The 14,640-nt window shown below is 46.0% G+C and overlaps 1 protein-coding gene across 2 annotated transcripts in view; it reads left to right on the forward strand.

Annotated features, from left to right (window-relative positions):
* Positions 1–14,640, forward strand: part of LRP1 (LDL receptor related protein 1) — a 1,300,039-nt gene that overhangs the window by 582,179 nt on the left and 703,220 nt on the right. For both annotated transcript variants that reach the window (XM_069653565.1, XM_069653566.1), the window contains exon 20: positions 10,084–10,251. In XM_069653565.1, the coding sequence (XP_069509666.1) occupies positions 10,084–10,251 (168 nt within the window). The remainder of the gene's footprint in view (positions 1–10,083; positions 10,252–14,640) is intronic.

Genomic DNA, 14,640 nt, shown 5'->3' on the forward strand with positions numbered 1-14,640 from the left:
GATAGTCTTGTAGTTGGATTCAATGACCGGGATTGGCAATGCGCCAGATTTTTTCTTATTGGTGCTGCTCACACTATATGGGATTTGGTTACCTCTTCCCTGCGCTAGGGGTTTAACCTGCCTAAAATTTTTTTTAAAAAGATACTGGAAATTTAGGATCGATGTGTGTGTGTGTGGTGGAACGGCAGAACTCTTAACTGGTGCAATGCCGCCTGATAATGATTTGGGATCCCCTGAGTAAGATTTAGAGACTGTGAAAGGGCAGGCTCATTTCCTATAACACTTAGTCCTTCCCCCAAGTTTGCAGAGTCCTGTATCTCATAAGTTAATATCTTCCAGAACTCCTCAAGGATGTGGAGAAAAGAGTATTAGCCGTCCCTGTTGGGTAAAAAAGGATAAACTAGCCGACAATGTGTATTGCCTTGTTGCCACTGAGAACAAACATGCCAGCACACATTTGCTGGTCTTGGTGAACATCACCCTGTGGCCTTGCACCTTCAGTACAGTGTTCTGTGTAAGAATGTGCTTCCCAGCCAGACGCTGAGTGAGCGCACTCCTCTGGAAGTTCACAAGTGTGACCCTTTGTGCTGCTTCAGTTAGAAATTGTAGTGCACTGAGATTGGATCATTTATTTTTGTAAATACAAGTTGTTGTAAACGTTGAAAGATTTAAGGGCTGCTAGCAAACGTGGTTGAGTGGTGAGCAGACAGCCAATACTATTAACTTAAATGTTCACCCACTCTTAATCATTTTAAGAAGCTGGGCCACTGTTGACCTCTAGACCAAGTGTTCAGGTGTGGTGAAAGCTCCTGCAGGTCCACTGGTGTAGCACTCACACAGCAGTGGAGCCAGGGATGCGGATGGCGTCTTTGTGTGTCTGGTGGCGTTAAATGGGTTTATGGTGTGGCAGTTTACGTTACGTATTTTCAGGTAGTCCTCCTACGGTGCGTTTGGACCTTTTCCAATTCCCATAAGTGGCGACCATGTTAAGGCGTCTGTGACGTCCAGGAGCATTTTATGGGTTAAGGCAGTTGGCAAGTGTCTTACTAGTTGGTTTCTGCTTGCAAAGATGGGCTGGGTAAGACCGTGTCCAATAATGTTATTTCAATATATAACTTTAAAAACATTTTTTCCTAATCTTCCTCCTCCCCCTCTCTCTAGCTTTCCTCCAAATATTCTAGGACTGGGGTAAATTAAACCAGTGCTAGAATATGTGGGGAAGAAGAGCTTTTTGGCATCTGGAAAGAGATATCGCTTCCGGATTGGTATTCTTTCCAGGACGACGGAGGTGTTAGGCTTCCAACCTCCCCCATCTCCTGGGCACGGGTTTTCTTTGAGCCCACGTGGTGTCAGCCCCCTTATTTCTTGTGTGGACTTCTTATTGCATCTGGTGTGCATGTGGGTTGTGTGGGGGTTGGTATGTGCTCGAGTATTTTACTAATGTGCATTGTTTGTGCAGTGTATTTGATGTATTGCTTTGAAGTAGATCGCAGGTTGTGCTGCAGTGGGAGAGTCTGCTCCAATGCTATAGGTCTATTGATCTCTGCCCGGCGTTTGTGTGGTGGTGGTGGAAATGCCTGTACATTCGCTTACTTTTTCGGCATGCCACCGCATGGTTTATAGCCTGCCAGTTGAGAAATGCATAGGGCATTTATGACGAGCTGCCGCTGTGTGCAGGATTTCAGTATTTATAGTGTGTAGGATTTCAGTGTTTAGCTTTTAGCCGTGAGGGGTGCTGTGGAAGCCTCATGTGGGTGTTGGGTGCAGCATTGGTGCAGGTGTGTCAGTGGGGTTAGCACTAAGTGTCCGGAACAGGTCTTCTGGTTTGTAGGTTTTACCCTCGCTTTTCATTTTCAGTCAGTCTCCCCAAACTAGTTGGCTCACGAGCACAAGCAAATATGAGACGCTTGGTCCCTAAAATCATGAGACATCAGAAGCAATTGTTGATCTAACAACAATCACAAGATTTGTGCTCAATTTAAGAATTCAAGAGAGCAAAGCTCTGTGTGTGTGTGTGTGTGTGTGTGTGCTGCCCGCCCTTTGCTACTGACCTCCTGCTTCTGATTTCACTTGGTGTTTCAGCTTTCTGCCTCTGGATTCTTCAGCCCTTCAACACACACCTCTGTTTGGTGAATGATGCCGTTGCCATGGCATTTACATGTGTCTGTTTTAAGCTGCAATACTTCCTCTGATTCTCAGCAATGTATACAAGTCGTTCTGCATTCTCTGCTTATTTTCGGATTGCATCGCGGTTTTTCCTGTTGATGTGGCTTTGTATGAACTTGAAGATGTTAATCTGTGAAACATTTACGACTAACGCCCCCTGGTCCCTTCCCAGGATACACGGGGCTGTTGGGGCCCATTGTTTCCTCCATGCATCTGTGGAAAGCTTGAAGGGAGGCTACTTGATTCGCCCGCTGAAAGGCTCACCCACCCTCCATTGGCGTTTTCTAGTCACTTAGTCAAGTCTCGCACCAAATGGAATTAGCAACAAAGTGTTTAGCATTTGGATTTAAGAAGGATACAGCTGTGATGTAATGGGGTTGGGTGGGGTGGATGCCTCATTCTGGAAAGTACTGCAGCATTGCTTGTTGTGTTGTTTTTGTTGTGGCAGCAGTTCCCAACCTGCTGCGTTTGGTGCTCTTATTTCATTTAACAGCGGTGAGCAACCTGCTGTCCTCTTGTTTTGGCCTGGACTCCACCCCCCCCCCCATGTTTTGGCCTGGACTCCCCCTTACCCTCCCTGTTCATGGTGCTCGCCATGCAGATGGTAGGCCATTCTTAGCAGGACCACGCTGAGCAATGCCTTCCTGCCAACTCCCGATCCATGGCTATGAGGGGAGATTTCACTCTGGGTGGAAAGTATTGCGACGTAAAGGGGGAGTACTCATGAATGGGACGTCTTATGCTCCCCATTGCAGGGTTGTAGGAAGGAGGACTCATGTTTATGAAGGACTGGGGAAACCACCTTATAATTCTCAGTGGCTACATTTGGGTGCAGAAGCCTGGGGTGCTTAAAGCATGCGAACTGGGTTGTCCACTCCGGGCCTCGAGGGCTGCAATCTTGACAGGTTTTCAGCATATCCCTCATTAATATTCACAGGAACAATGTGCATACTTTTATAATTTCATGCAAATTTAACTCATGAATATTAATGAGGGGTATCCTGAAAACCCGGCATAGATCCGGCCCTGGAGGCCTGGAGTTGGACAACCCTGCAACGTGTAGCCTAGGGAGAGACTCAGTGGTCCATATTTGGTTATTGAGACATATACTGCAAGCAGCATTCATATCCGGATGCTAGCATGCACTTGCAATGTTCGGAATGTGTAGACTGGTTCCTCCTTTAAGGTTCAAAAGTACTTTTCAGTGTATCCCCCCATAGCAATATTAGAGAGCAGGAACGCCACGGGTGTTGCTGGGAATAGTGCATTTACATCCAGACCATGAGAACCAGCAAATAGCCATGCACAGTGCACTCTTGGCATGTGCAGGGGCCAAGGAGGTACTGAAGGGCAGTGCGTTCAGGCATGGGAGGCAATATCACTTGCCGATCAAGCTTTACGCAGATTTTGGGAATCTGTGTGGCTGCAATGGCTGCTTGATACTGACCTGTAACCAAGCCTCTTTCACCCTGGAAGGGAGAAAGAGGGAGCTTCGGAGCTTCACAGCCAGGGTATTCTGTATTCCCTTCTTTAAGTAAATCAATTCTACTTGCCAGCAGTAGTTTTGGGCTAGCAAAATCAAAATTTAATTTGAAATAATTGTGCATTTTTGGCATTCTGTTTCTTTGTACCTTTTTGTCGTTCACGTTAAATAGCAATTTATATTTCAAAGTCTCTCTTTTTAGGCATAAACAATAGCAGTGTTCCCCCTTTTGTGTCGCAATTCTGCCACTGTCTCGCCAAATATCGGCAATGCAAATAGGAGCAAGGGCGCAAAAGGGTGAATCTTGATTGCTGGCCATTTTTGTTGGACAATTTAGCTTGATTAGAGAAAGTAAAATTGCCCGGTGCTCCTCATTTGCATGCCATGGCCCCAACTTCATTAATGGTTGTAGAGTTGGTGTTCTGCAGGTGTACGTTTTCAGGGATGCCACTGTGTACTGAGTGTGGTGTATACTGCACTGCCACTATTTGGCATTCAAGCCTTTCCATCCAGGGCCATCTCCCTCCATGTTGCTCTGCATGCCATAAGCACTGTGGTGTTCCCCCGCCCAATCAGGAGGTTGGGAGCTGCTGCCTTACGTTAATCGTGTCTTTTACCTGTTGCCCACTGTCTTGTCTTTGGTTGGTTTTCTGTGTTTCAGAGAAGGATTGTGCAGATGGCTCTGACGAAATGACCTGTCCAAAGCCTACCGGTTAGTGCATAGGTCAACATGCACCCCTCCCCCCTCAGAACCTGATAGGGCTGGCTTAACACAAATGTACACCTCTATCCTCCGGAAGGGTCTGACCAGTGCTCTATATGTGGCCATTATGGTGCACCAAATTCTTGAACACGTCTGGAACAGATCCCCTGGCCCCCTGCTTCAGTATTCTGCTGCTCAACTGGGCACACACTTGGTTTTCAAAAGCGTAGTATTCATGAGAACGCTGCTGCTAGGACACAAACTGCTGCGCCCGAGGTGGAGGCTCATGTGAGCACTTTTACTCCAGTGGTACTTTTACTCCAGTGGTACTTTTACTCCAGTGGTACTTTTACTCCAGTGGTACTTTTACTCCAGTGGTACTTTTACTCCAGTGGTACTTGTATTCCAATTATTCCAAAGGTAATGCCAAATTGGCATAAGTAGGACTTGACCTGGCTTTGCTGCCAGTTCCCAGTTACTCATTTTAATTGTGGAACAAATCATTCTTTGTTGATGGGGAGCAAATCATTTTGCAAAATACACATTTTGTTTTTAGCAAAATCCTGTCCCTCTGGCATCCACATCTGCAGCTAGTCTGTGACCTTCTGGTGGCCTGTTGAGCTTGGGCAGAATCTCTCATGTGACTCTTTAGCCTGACGTGGACGGACTATTCTTGAACCCAAGAAGCGTTTACCTAGACTAGATACCATGTTTTTTGATTGGTCACACGTGTGTAGGTTTATAGAGCTGGCTGGTGGCTTGCTGCCACCCTCCTTAAACTAAAAAATGGTTGGACGCCCCACCCCAATCACTGCTGTGGGCAAATTTCTGCTGCAAGGCTTGGACATTGCAAGTCAGATGTTTGCAATTGGAGTCGAGGTGCCATTGCACCTCTCTTATATGTATAAGAGCACCTTTCTTGCCATGTTAAGCTTGTCTTTGCCCTGTGAGCGTCACATCTTCTGGTTGGACGACATGGGGTCCAACTGGTCATCTCCAACCTCAAGTACCATGTCTGTTTATATAGAACCACTGGAGGTGAAACCAGTCTTGCCCATTTTTTAGTGAATATCTGGAGAATGTTTTTGTAGGACTGGCTCGATGGAATAGGCTCATTACACATTTCCTAAACAGTTCTACAGGCATTTCATTTCAAATGGCCCAATCCCATCAGTCCTTTATTAGAACCATCACAGCCACCCTACGTGCAATATGCAGCTATTGAGTAAACCTCTTTCCACACTGTAATTGCCAAAAGATGAAACTGCTATAAAAACAAAATGGTGGCGATGCCATGCAAGAGGTGCCTGCAGTCAGTACAGAAACACTCCTGCGCATTATACAGTGACCGCTCCTCATCTCCTTTGTGACCACTCTTGCATGCCATAATGTGAGTGGTCATACTGAGCGGGTTACCAAATAAAGGCCTCTTCTGAGAAAGCATGATGGGCGCAGTGTATGGAACGATGTTGCCTCATCCACGTGTCGCAGAGGTGAAGCCAAGCTCCGCTGCTTGAAGGACAGCACTCTGGACCTCAAGCGATTGTTGAACTGTCAATATTTAGTTTCCTCGATCGTGAGCTGCCCCTCCCCTCACCTCCCCTTCATTGTGGTGCATGTCTGATCTATGCAGTTTCTGTGTTTTTCATTTACTTGCCGCTGCTACTACACCTGTGGCGGGGAATGCAATGGGTGCCAGGGCACATGTGTTATTGGGAGGTGCGAATGGTGCAGCCTTTTGCAGCAAGAAGGAAATCTACCCGGGAACCAAGGCAACGAAAGGATTGAAGGCCCGGGATGCTCTGCCGCTATGCTGAATTTGCAAGCTTGCTCAAAAATGCAGACTAATCCCCGTGCCTGACGTGCCATCTGATGCTGTTTTCTCTAAATCTCTATTTCCGATTGCAAAGGAAGGGAACAAATGAAACATGGGTTGTGTTGGGTGGAGGATGACCGTTTTGGCACTCAACAGATTTTAAATCTGTGTTCCAAAATGATATCTGGGTATGCTCTTTCATCACTCACTCGAGTGGGAAACTGTTTGCTCTCTCAAGAGCGGTTTTAAGTGTTCTGTTCACACCTTATCAGGGACTGCCCATTCACATATTCTCTGTTTTGAATACCCATTAATAATAGCATTTCACTATAGTGCCCCAATAGCCTTTTGGAATTGTCTCGGGAGGATAGCTCAGCGGCAACGTGGACACTGAGCAACACTGGTTCGTCCCCCGGGTCCGCGCTTAGAAACCTCTGGGTATTAAGCGCGTTATAAATAAACTATCAAAACTGTGCCATTGATTCCAAAACATCAAAAGCAAACTATGAAATGTGATGGCCCAGGCCTGTATTCTTGAACCACTCATACTAAAGAAGACTTCACTTGACCCGGGATACTAAGCAAACTACTGTTCCATCACACATTTATGCTTCATTGTCAAATTCATTGAGAAGACGGTCATGCTGCAACGATATGAAAAGATTGACCAAAAGAGCCTACTACAAGAATATCATTGTAGCTTCTGACCCCATCATTCAGGTCATCAAGGCACTCCTCATCATGGACAAAGGTGACCCATGCTTCCATGTCGTGCTCAACCACCCTGCTGCATTTGGTGCAATTGACCACAAAGTGCTACTCAACACAGTCCTCCGGCATGGGATTTGATGCTCAGGACATTCACTGGTTTGACTCCTACCCCACCAGCAGACAGTTCATCCAGATAGACGCCTGGAGAGCCCAACAATCTAGAGATCTGCAGAGTCCTACAAGGCGCCATCCTCTCCCCTGTCATCTTCAATCTATTCATGGAACCACTAGGGGCACTCTTGCCATATTCAACTTCCAAGTCCACTAGTATACTGATGACACCCAGCTGTACCTGAAGGTCAACTGCATCTATGACATTCACCAACTGAAAATCTTCCAACATAAGATTCAACCCTACCAAAACAAGAGTTCATCCTCCTCGAGGGTGCCACCAAATGCCTCAAAGGTCAACATTGTCTGACACAGACTCCCCTAGTGAAAATGCCACCAGCTTCACCATCATTTGGGCCCTCTTCAAATAAAATGTCAACAAGATGAAACAAATGGCATGGTATCAGCCTTCTCCGTCATCCAGACCCTGGCATTCTTCCATCTTGATAGTGGCAATGCTTTCCTGGCAGGTGACCCAACCACACCTGTGCCCCCCACCCTCCTGAAATTTACCCCACTCAAGGAACTACACTGGTTATCCCCAAAACTATCATCTTCAAGACCGCCTGCATCTTTTACAAAGATCTGTCCAAGAGGCCCTCCCATTTGGCTGGAAAGATCACAATTTCAGGTCAATGCAAGACCAGGAGCAAAGATAATGCCAGACTCTAATCCAAACGTTACAAGAAAGCCAGAAAACAAGCTTTCACATGCTTTGCTCCTATGCTCCAGAGCAACCTTTCTGATATCACCAGGCTGACTCCTCCTACTGTCATTCAGGGACATTCTGAAGACTCTGCTCTTCCAAGGAACTCTTCACTGACCAAAGAGGACCTTAGACTGACAAGATGATCCTCCCCCGCCCCTTAACCCCCAACTACGTTGCACTGCCTTTCTTGTACAGCACACTGTTGCTTTCTAGCTATGTTCCTGCTATGTATATTTACCAACATAGATGCACGTATGTTTCTCTTCTAAAACCAGTGTTGGCTAAGCTAATGGGTCTGGCTTTGTAAATGTTCAGGCTTAGAATTTTTTGTTCTAGTGGGAGTTTGTAAAAGTCTTTGCCTCTACACTTTCACAGCCTGATCTATTGCAATAGTGGCCATGATGTTTTGGGAGTGTCATAAAGGTTTATATATGAGGCTCCCAATCCAACATGTCTGCATTACAACTCCATGAACAGTGGTATCCATAGACATTCGTAATGATGACAAAAATGACAAACGCAATGTAATGCAGCACAGACAAGGAAAACCGTATGCCAAGCGGAATGAGAACTACACAAGTTATTAGAAGCAACATTTAACAACTCTACCAAACTTACAGTTCCCTTTTACAAAATGGCCGCCTTCAGCGACTCATTCGTTCTTCATGCAGCAGCTCATTGACACCATTGCCCTTCCAACATGTATCTTCAAGCTCTTCCAGAGAGCTAAAGCCTTTCCCCAGTTATAAATAAAACAACCAAAAGTCCTATGGCAGAATGAATTCTAGGAAACAAACTAATCCTGTCCACCATACCCATCCTGACATGGAGCCTTATAGCTTCGGTGAAAGGCACTATCACTCATCGACAGTGGTTTAGCATGAGTTTGAAAGACTGAAATGGTCGTTCTTATCCTGATAGTTAGTACATGTCAATCACTTGAATTGTAATTAAATAGTCCTTTTTAATGCACACTACAAACCAAATTCTCGATTGTGCATAAATAAGGGTTGTGCATTTGAGATCATCAAAAAGATAACTTTTTTGAAAGGGTTGTATGCTTTCAGTTAGAAATGTGAATACATTGAAAGTTATAATTGACAAAGTAGTGTTCAATGGGGCAGAGAAAAGTTGACTGTGCTCCTAGGTCATTCCATTCCAAGGGATACAACTGGGGAAGGATCAGCCTGCCTACGGCCAAAATGAATTGCGTGATGTCTGTCTATCCGGCATATCTGCATACTTTTACACGAGCCCTACGTAGAGAAGGGACAACACTAATCTTGAAATAGGAGGATCATATTTCTCTGAAAATATAAGGAACACATTTGCCACAAACCCCCTTATGTAATGTTCCATTAAGACCTTGTTGCCCCAGAATATCTTTATCTAACACCCCCCAAAATATTTGACCTATTCACATATCCATACTGAATGTCCTTCTCTGCAAGACATTGGCTGTTCATAAATTACCAAAATTGTGCCCGGTTAATCGTGTTGAACCCCTAGGAAAGGTATAAGATGTCACGAGGAAATCATGAAATAGCCTAAGGATATCGTCGGTGCTTTAAAAACACAAAACTCCAACTATGGGACAGTCCCTTTTAAAAATTGTGATCTTGCCTCACCAACCTGTAAATGACCCATTGTCTGAAACCCAATAATCCTTAACTGCCCACCCACATTGCCACAAATCATTTATTGCCTGCCTGGGCATTTGGTGATCGTCGACTTGGTTGGTGGGCAGCAAGATTAAGGTGGGCAGGTTGCATAGTTGCCACTGATGGCGAAACCTCCACAATTCATGCTTCGGTATTGTCTTTGTTGGGTTTGTCAGTAACCCATCATTTGGTTTCCCTTCCCCCCCCCACAGCTAAGCTACTGCATATATGCTTCTGCTACCTATCAGTGATGCACATGGGTGGGCTAGGTCTGCTTTGGTATTTTCATCCTCCTCCTCCTTTCCCCTGTATATAGTGAATATACCCTGCTACTTCCAACCAATAGCATGAACCTGTGAATATAAAAGGCAGGCAAAATGGTGGCGAGTTACACGAACAACAATGCTGATAAGCTCGCTGTTGTTCCTTCCAATTATCCCACCCAGTCTCTGCCTGCGTTGTCCTTACGCTGGCTGCCAGTTTCCCCGAAAATCCATAGATTGAAGGCATCTGCCTCTCCTGCCTGGATGCCTGGTTACAAACTTGGGAGCAAACCAGTTTTGCTGTTTTGAAACCTGTAGGGGCTGCAGCCTTAGGTTTTCAGAGGCTTAGTCTGTGTGCATCATTATTTCGGATACCTAACTGAGATTCTTCTGCCCCCAGATAATGACTGTGGTGACAACAGCGACGAGGCGGGCTGCAGCCACTCCTGCTCTAGCACCCAGTTCAAGTGCAACAGCGGCCGCTGCATCCCTGAGCACTGGACCTGTGATGGAGACAATGACTGCGGCGACTACAGCGATGAAACTCATGCCAACTGCACCAACCAGGGTAAGCAGGAGGAGGACCCAACCTGACCAAGGTGATGTGTGGGGGCTCTTGTGCATAGCAATTAGCACATTGCAGTATCCAGGTCCTTATTATTAGGACTCAGTATTTCCAGCCACGAATTTGCTGTTGCTTGTGGTAGTTTGCCAATAGATTATTCAGTATCTAAAGTTGTAAAAACTGGATGTTATGTGGGCACTAGCATGAAATAAACACCTATCACTCTACAGGCTGTTAATCATATAATTTTAGCATGTCAAGTCCAGATGAATGAATTGGCTTTCTCCCCACTTCCATACAAGAGGTGATTCAGTGTAAAAGGGAGGCGGGGGATGTGTTATGGGCTATTAGGTGTCACTGCATTCATGAGCTTGTCTCATCCACCCTGAATCTGGCCATCGCTGTCGCTAGCCGAACCCTGGCAGTGTCCGCAAAGTGAAAGGCTAGATGTGAATGAAGAATGGGCTCCAATCTCTTCCCCTACGGAACAGTAGTAAAAGTAGGAATACAAATCTATCACGCGGAAACTCATAGAAACAATAAATAACCAATACAAAACCGAATAATGAACCAGCTGATCCATCCCAAGTAATTGATTAGGGTATATACAATGAGTTAGCTGGTTCAATCGAATCTTAAGAATCTGTAATGTGGCCCTTTCTGATACAGATTGCCAATTTATTCCACAGTCGACCTGCTTCAACACACAGGAGTCTGTTTCCATAAAAGGTTCTGTGAGATCTGCCTACATCTAGAGTACTAGATGTAATAGGGTGTGTCAGAGTAAATGGATGACACGTACAAGATAGCTACTCTAGTGAAACCCCATTCACAATTTCCCAGAGCTGTGTAAGGACCAGAATCGGGTCTTCAATCTATAACCATCCTAGTTCCATGCAGAATATGATCAGATTTCCAGGACCAAATATTACTCGCTCAGCACGTACAATTTTGTACTGCTTGAATCTTTAGCTGTGCTTTTTTTTTTTAAAACACTTAGATACATTGGGAGGCAGTGATATAATCCAGATAGGCCTACTGCCTGAATTATGGTTTTAAGCTGCCCCTTATCTAGTGATTTATTGTGTTGGCTGATGTTATAAAGCTGGAAGAGTGCACTTTTAACAACCACGTCAATTTGTAGTGCAAAGGAACGTTGGCTATTATAGAGGACACCAAGATTCTTGGCTGCTGCCGGTGAGACCCAAGAGTAGAGGGCCAGCAGAATGGAAGTGGGGGTGTTCATATAGAGCACACTTAGAGGAGTCGGTCTCTTACCTCCATTGAGACGCAGGCAGCTGTCTTGGATCAAGTGCTTCATTGCACCCAGACAATCTTTCACTCATTTATCCCCATTTACTCCCCTAAGGAGGTCTACCAAAATGTGTATCATCTGCATACAACTGAACTTATGGGCCACACTTCTCTGTAACCTGCACCAAGGGGTGCTTATATATGTTGGAGAATGGGAGGGAGGAACAGGGCTAGGCCCTGGCGTAGACTGCATGTGAAGGGGCTAATGGATGAAATTAAATTCCCCAGCTCCGTCTGGGTTGGATCATTTGAAAAAGGATTCAGGGCAGTGCAGGTCATGTTCACCACTATTCAAAAACGCTGAACTAGAATACTGTGATTGAGAGTGTCGAATGCTTCCATGCTGGTGGGCTTCCGGTCAGAGTTCTAGTAATTTCTCCTGCATGAGGAGTACTGTCGCCTCAGTACTATGCAATGGCCAAAAGCCAGATGGAGAGCCAGCCCAGAAAGCACCCTTTTCAATGAAGGTAGATGATTGACATGTCGCCTCCCCTTCTAGTATTTTTCTAAGGAATTGGAAGTTGGAGCGAGGTCTGAATTCGGCTGGCCCAGCTGGGTTCAGGTGTGTCTTTTTCAATAAAGATGGATCTCAAGGTACTTTTCCTTGTACACAATGCATTCACAAGAATTGGTAAGTCTTCAGAATGCAAACCTATTTAGTCTTTTATAGACCTAGGAGGAAAGGGATCTGGGAAAGAACCAGTTTCTTTTAATCCCTACACTCGTAGTATATCTGTGCTGGATACAAAATCAAAAGATTTTAAACTGTAAAGATTTTCTGCACAGTCTTGCCTGGTGTTCCTTCTGATATTCTAGGTCGAGCTGGTATGGCGTTTTGCAGCTTGGACATTTTAACCATAAAAAAAGCTTGACAATTCATTGCAAGGCACTTGTGACTGAGGACAATTATTCGATTCAGAGTGGTTAATCCCTGAAACATGGTAAACAATTTGGAGTTAGTAAAAAGCAAAAAAGGTAGCACGCCCTCCTCTCTAGAAAGAACATGGCATGATAACCTGTTCTGTGGTTTTTTTCCCACTTTGAGAGTCTGCAGCGATTGCTTTTTGCTCACTGTACTTTTCACGAAGGAGAAATATCTATTTGCATATCAGTCTTTGTCACTCCCACAAGGGCAGTCCAGCACCGAAATGCCACACAAACCTCCTTTGAACAAGAGTAATAACATCAACACCAGTTACTGTTTTGGGATGCCTGAATTCTTCAAGAATAGTACCTTTGTTGGATTGCCTTTTTATACTTTAAGCAATGTTGCCTACAATCGTAATCAGTATTTATACCGGAAGTGCACCATTGCCTTTTTTTAGGCATCAACCTATTTACTTCATATTGTGGAAATGGCAGTCTCCAAGGGTGGACCCCCTGACAGCCTTTACCTGTGTTTCTAGTATGTCACTTGTTGCATTTTCAATATATTTCATGATTTTTCATTTCCCAAATGTATTTTACATATGCACTGTATGTGGCTGCACTGTATAAGCACTTCTCCTGCCCCAGACACAGGGAATCCAAGGCCTGGCCCATCTCACCACTGAAAAATCCCAGCCAAGGCACAGCTGCAAGCTTTTACTACAACCTGGGTGGAGAGGGGGAGCTGTACATCTCCTTCCTTTTATCAAAACCCTCTATTCCCCAGTTCGTGCTTGTTTGCCCTCCTGGGTTGCCCCACCCCCTTCCTGTCACCTTCCTCCTTGGCCTCTGGTAACCATTGCGTCAATCATGGGTGCAGTAGGTGGCGACGCACAGCTGTGGGGAGAGGACCTGTCTTTAGCTATGTGTGCCCACCTGCCTCCCCTTCCACTGTAAAATCCGCAGCCTGGGAGGCTGGCCCTTCAATTTACTACTTGGGAACAATTTCCTCCCCAGACCGTGCCTATGTTTGCCCACCTGTGTTGTCCCGGCCACCCACCTGTACCAAGCTTCCTTTAACCATGGGAACAGCCCAGAAGGCTCTGGAAGGGGGAAGTGACAGCTGTGGAGGGAGTACTTGTCCCTGCATGTCCTCCTACACCCTGTGATCCCCCACCCCCTTCCTCCATCGACCCTGTGGGCAGGCTCTGGAGGAGGGGGGAGCAGCAGCCTTATAATCGTGTTTCCTTTTGGTTGCAGTGGTGTGTTGACGCGTGGGTGGGGGCAGAGAAGCTGCAGAGGCCCTTAGCAGATACACTTCTCCCAGTCTGCCCACCTTCTCCCCTTGTACGCTTTACCTCCCCAACCTGATCTCTTCTCTTCTATCTCATTCTGTCTTTCTCTATTTGTCTTTCTATCGCTCTCCCTCTCCATCTGTCTCACCCCCTTATTTCTCTCTCCTTTGGTCTTCCTCTTTATTTCTCTTTTTGTTCTTTCCATCATTTTCTCTCTCCCACTCTTCACCCCCTACAACCCCCCCCACCGTGGGCCTGTTGTACATTTTCCTGCCACCCTGTGCCCAAGTCTCTCCCCCTTCTATCAGCCCTCACCCTATTCAACCCTCCCCTTCCTTCCTTTGTGTCCCTCCTCCCCCCTTGCATCGAAGGGTGCTCCCCAGGCCCCCCCGGGTACCATGCAAGTGGTGGGTGGGTCTAGCTTGTATGCCTGCTATCAATGCCCCGCCTTGTGCCTGCAGCCCAGTAAAGACAATCTTTTGTTTCCCGTGTGCTGTAATGATCCTTCAAATGGCTTCATTTCTCTCAGAGGGGAGCCCATTTCCATGAGGCTAGAGAGGTGATGCCACTAACCGATAGTCCCCTTAGGCAGTGGTAACATGTGGGGGAATCTCATGGGGGAGGGATTTCCCTCCTGGAGACAAGGCTATACATCTGAGGAACGGCCCCTTTATCACCCAACCCCACAGGGTGAAAACACCTACCCCTTCCTTACCTAAGGTAAATTCTGAGACTGTGTGGTACTGGAATGTGTCAGTCTCACTTTGATGGGTACTGGGACAAAGAAAACCCAAGAACGCTACTGTCAAGCATGAAGTGTTCGACCACCTGTTGTCAATCCAACTGACACTACGCTGGGGCAGTCCCAGCTACTTAAAAATAATTAAAGGACAAGGGGAGCCACATATGGACGGAG

This window comes from Ambystoma mexicanum, chromosome 3q (genome assembly GCF_040938575.1).
Source record: "Ambystoma mexicanum isolate Mex_15411 chromosome 3q, UKY_AmexF1_1, whole genome shotgun sequence".
In the NCBI taxonomy this organism is placed as follows: domain Eukaryota; kingdom Metazoa; phylum Chordata; class Amphibia; order Caudata; family Ambystomatidae; genus Ambystoma; species Ambystoma mexicanum.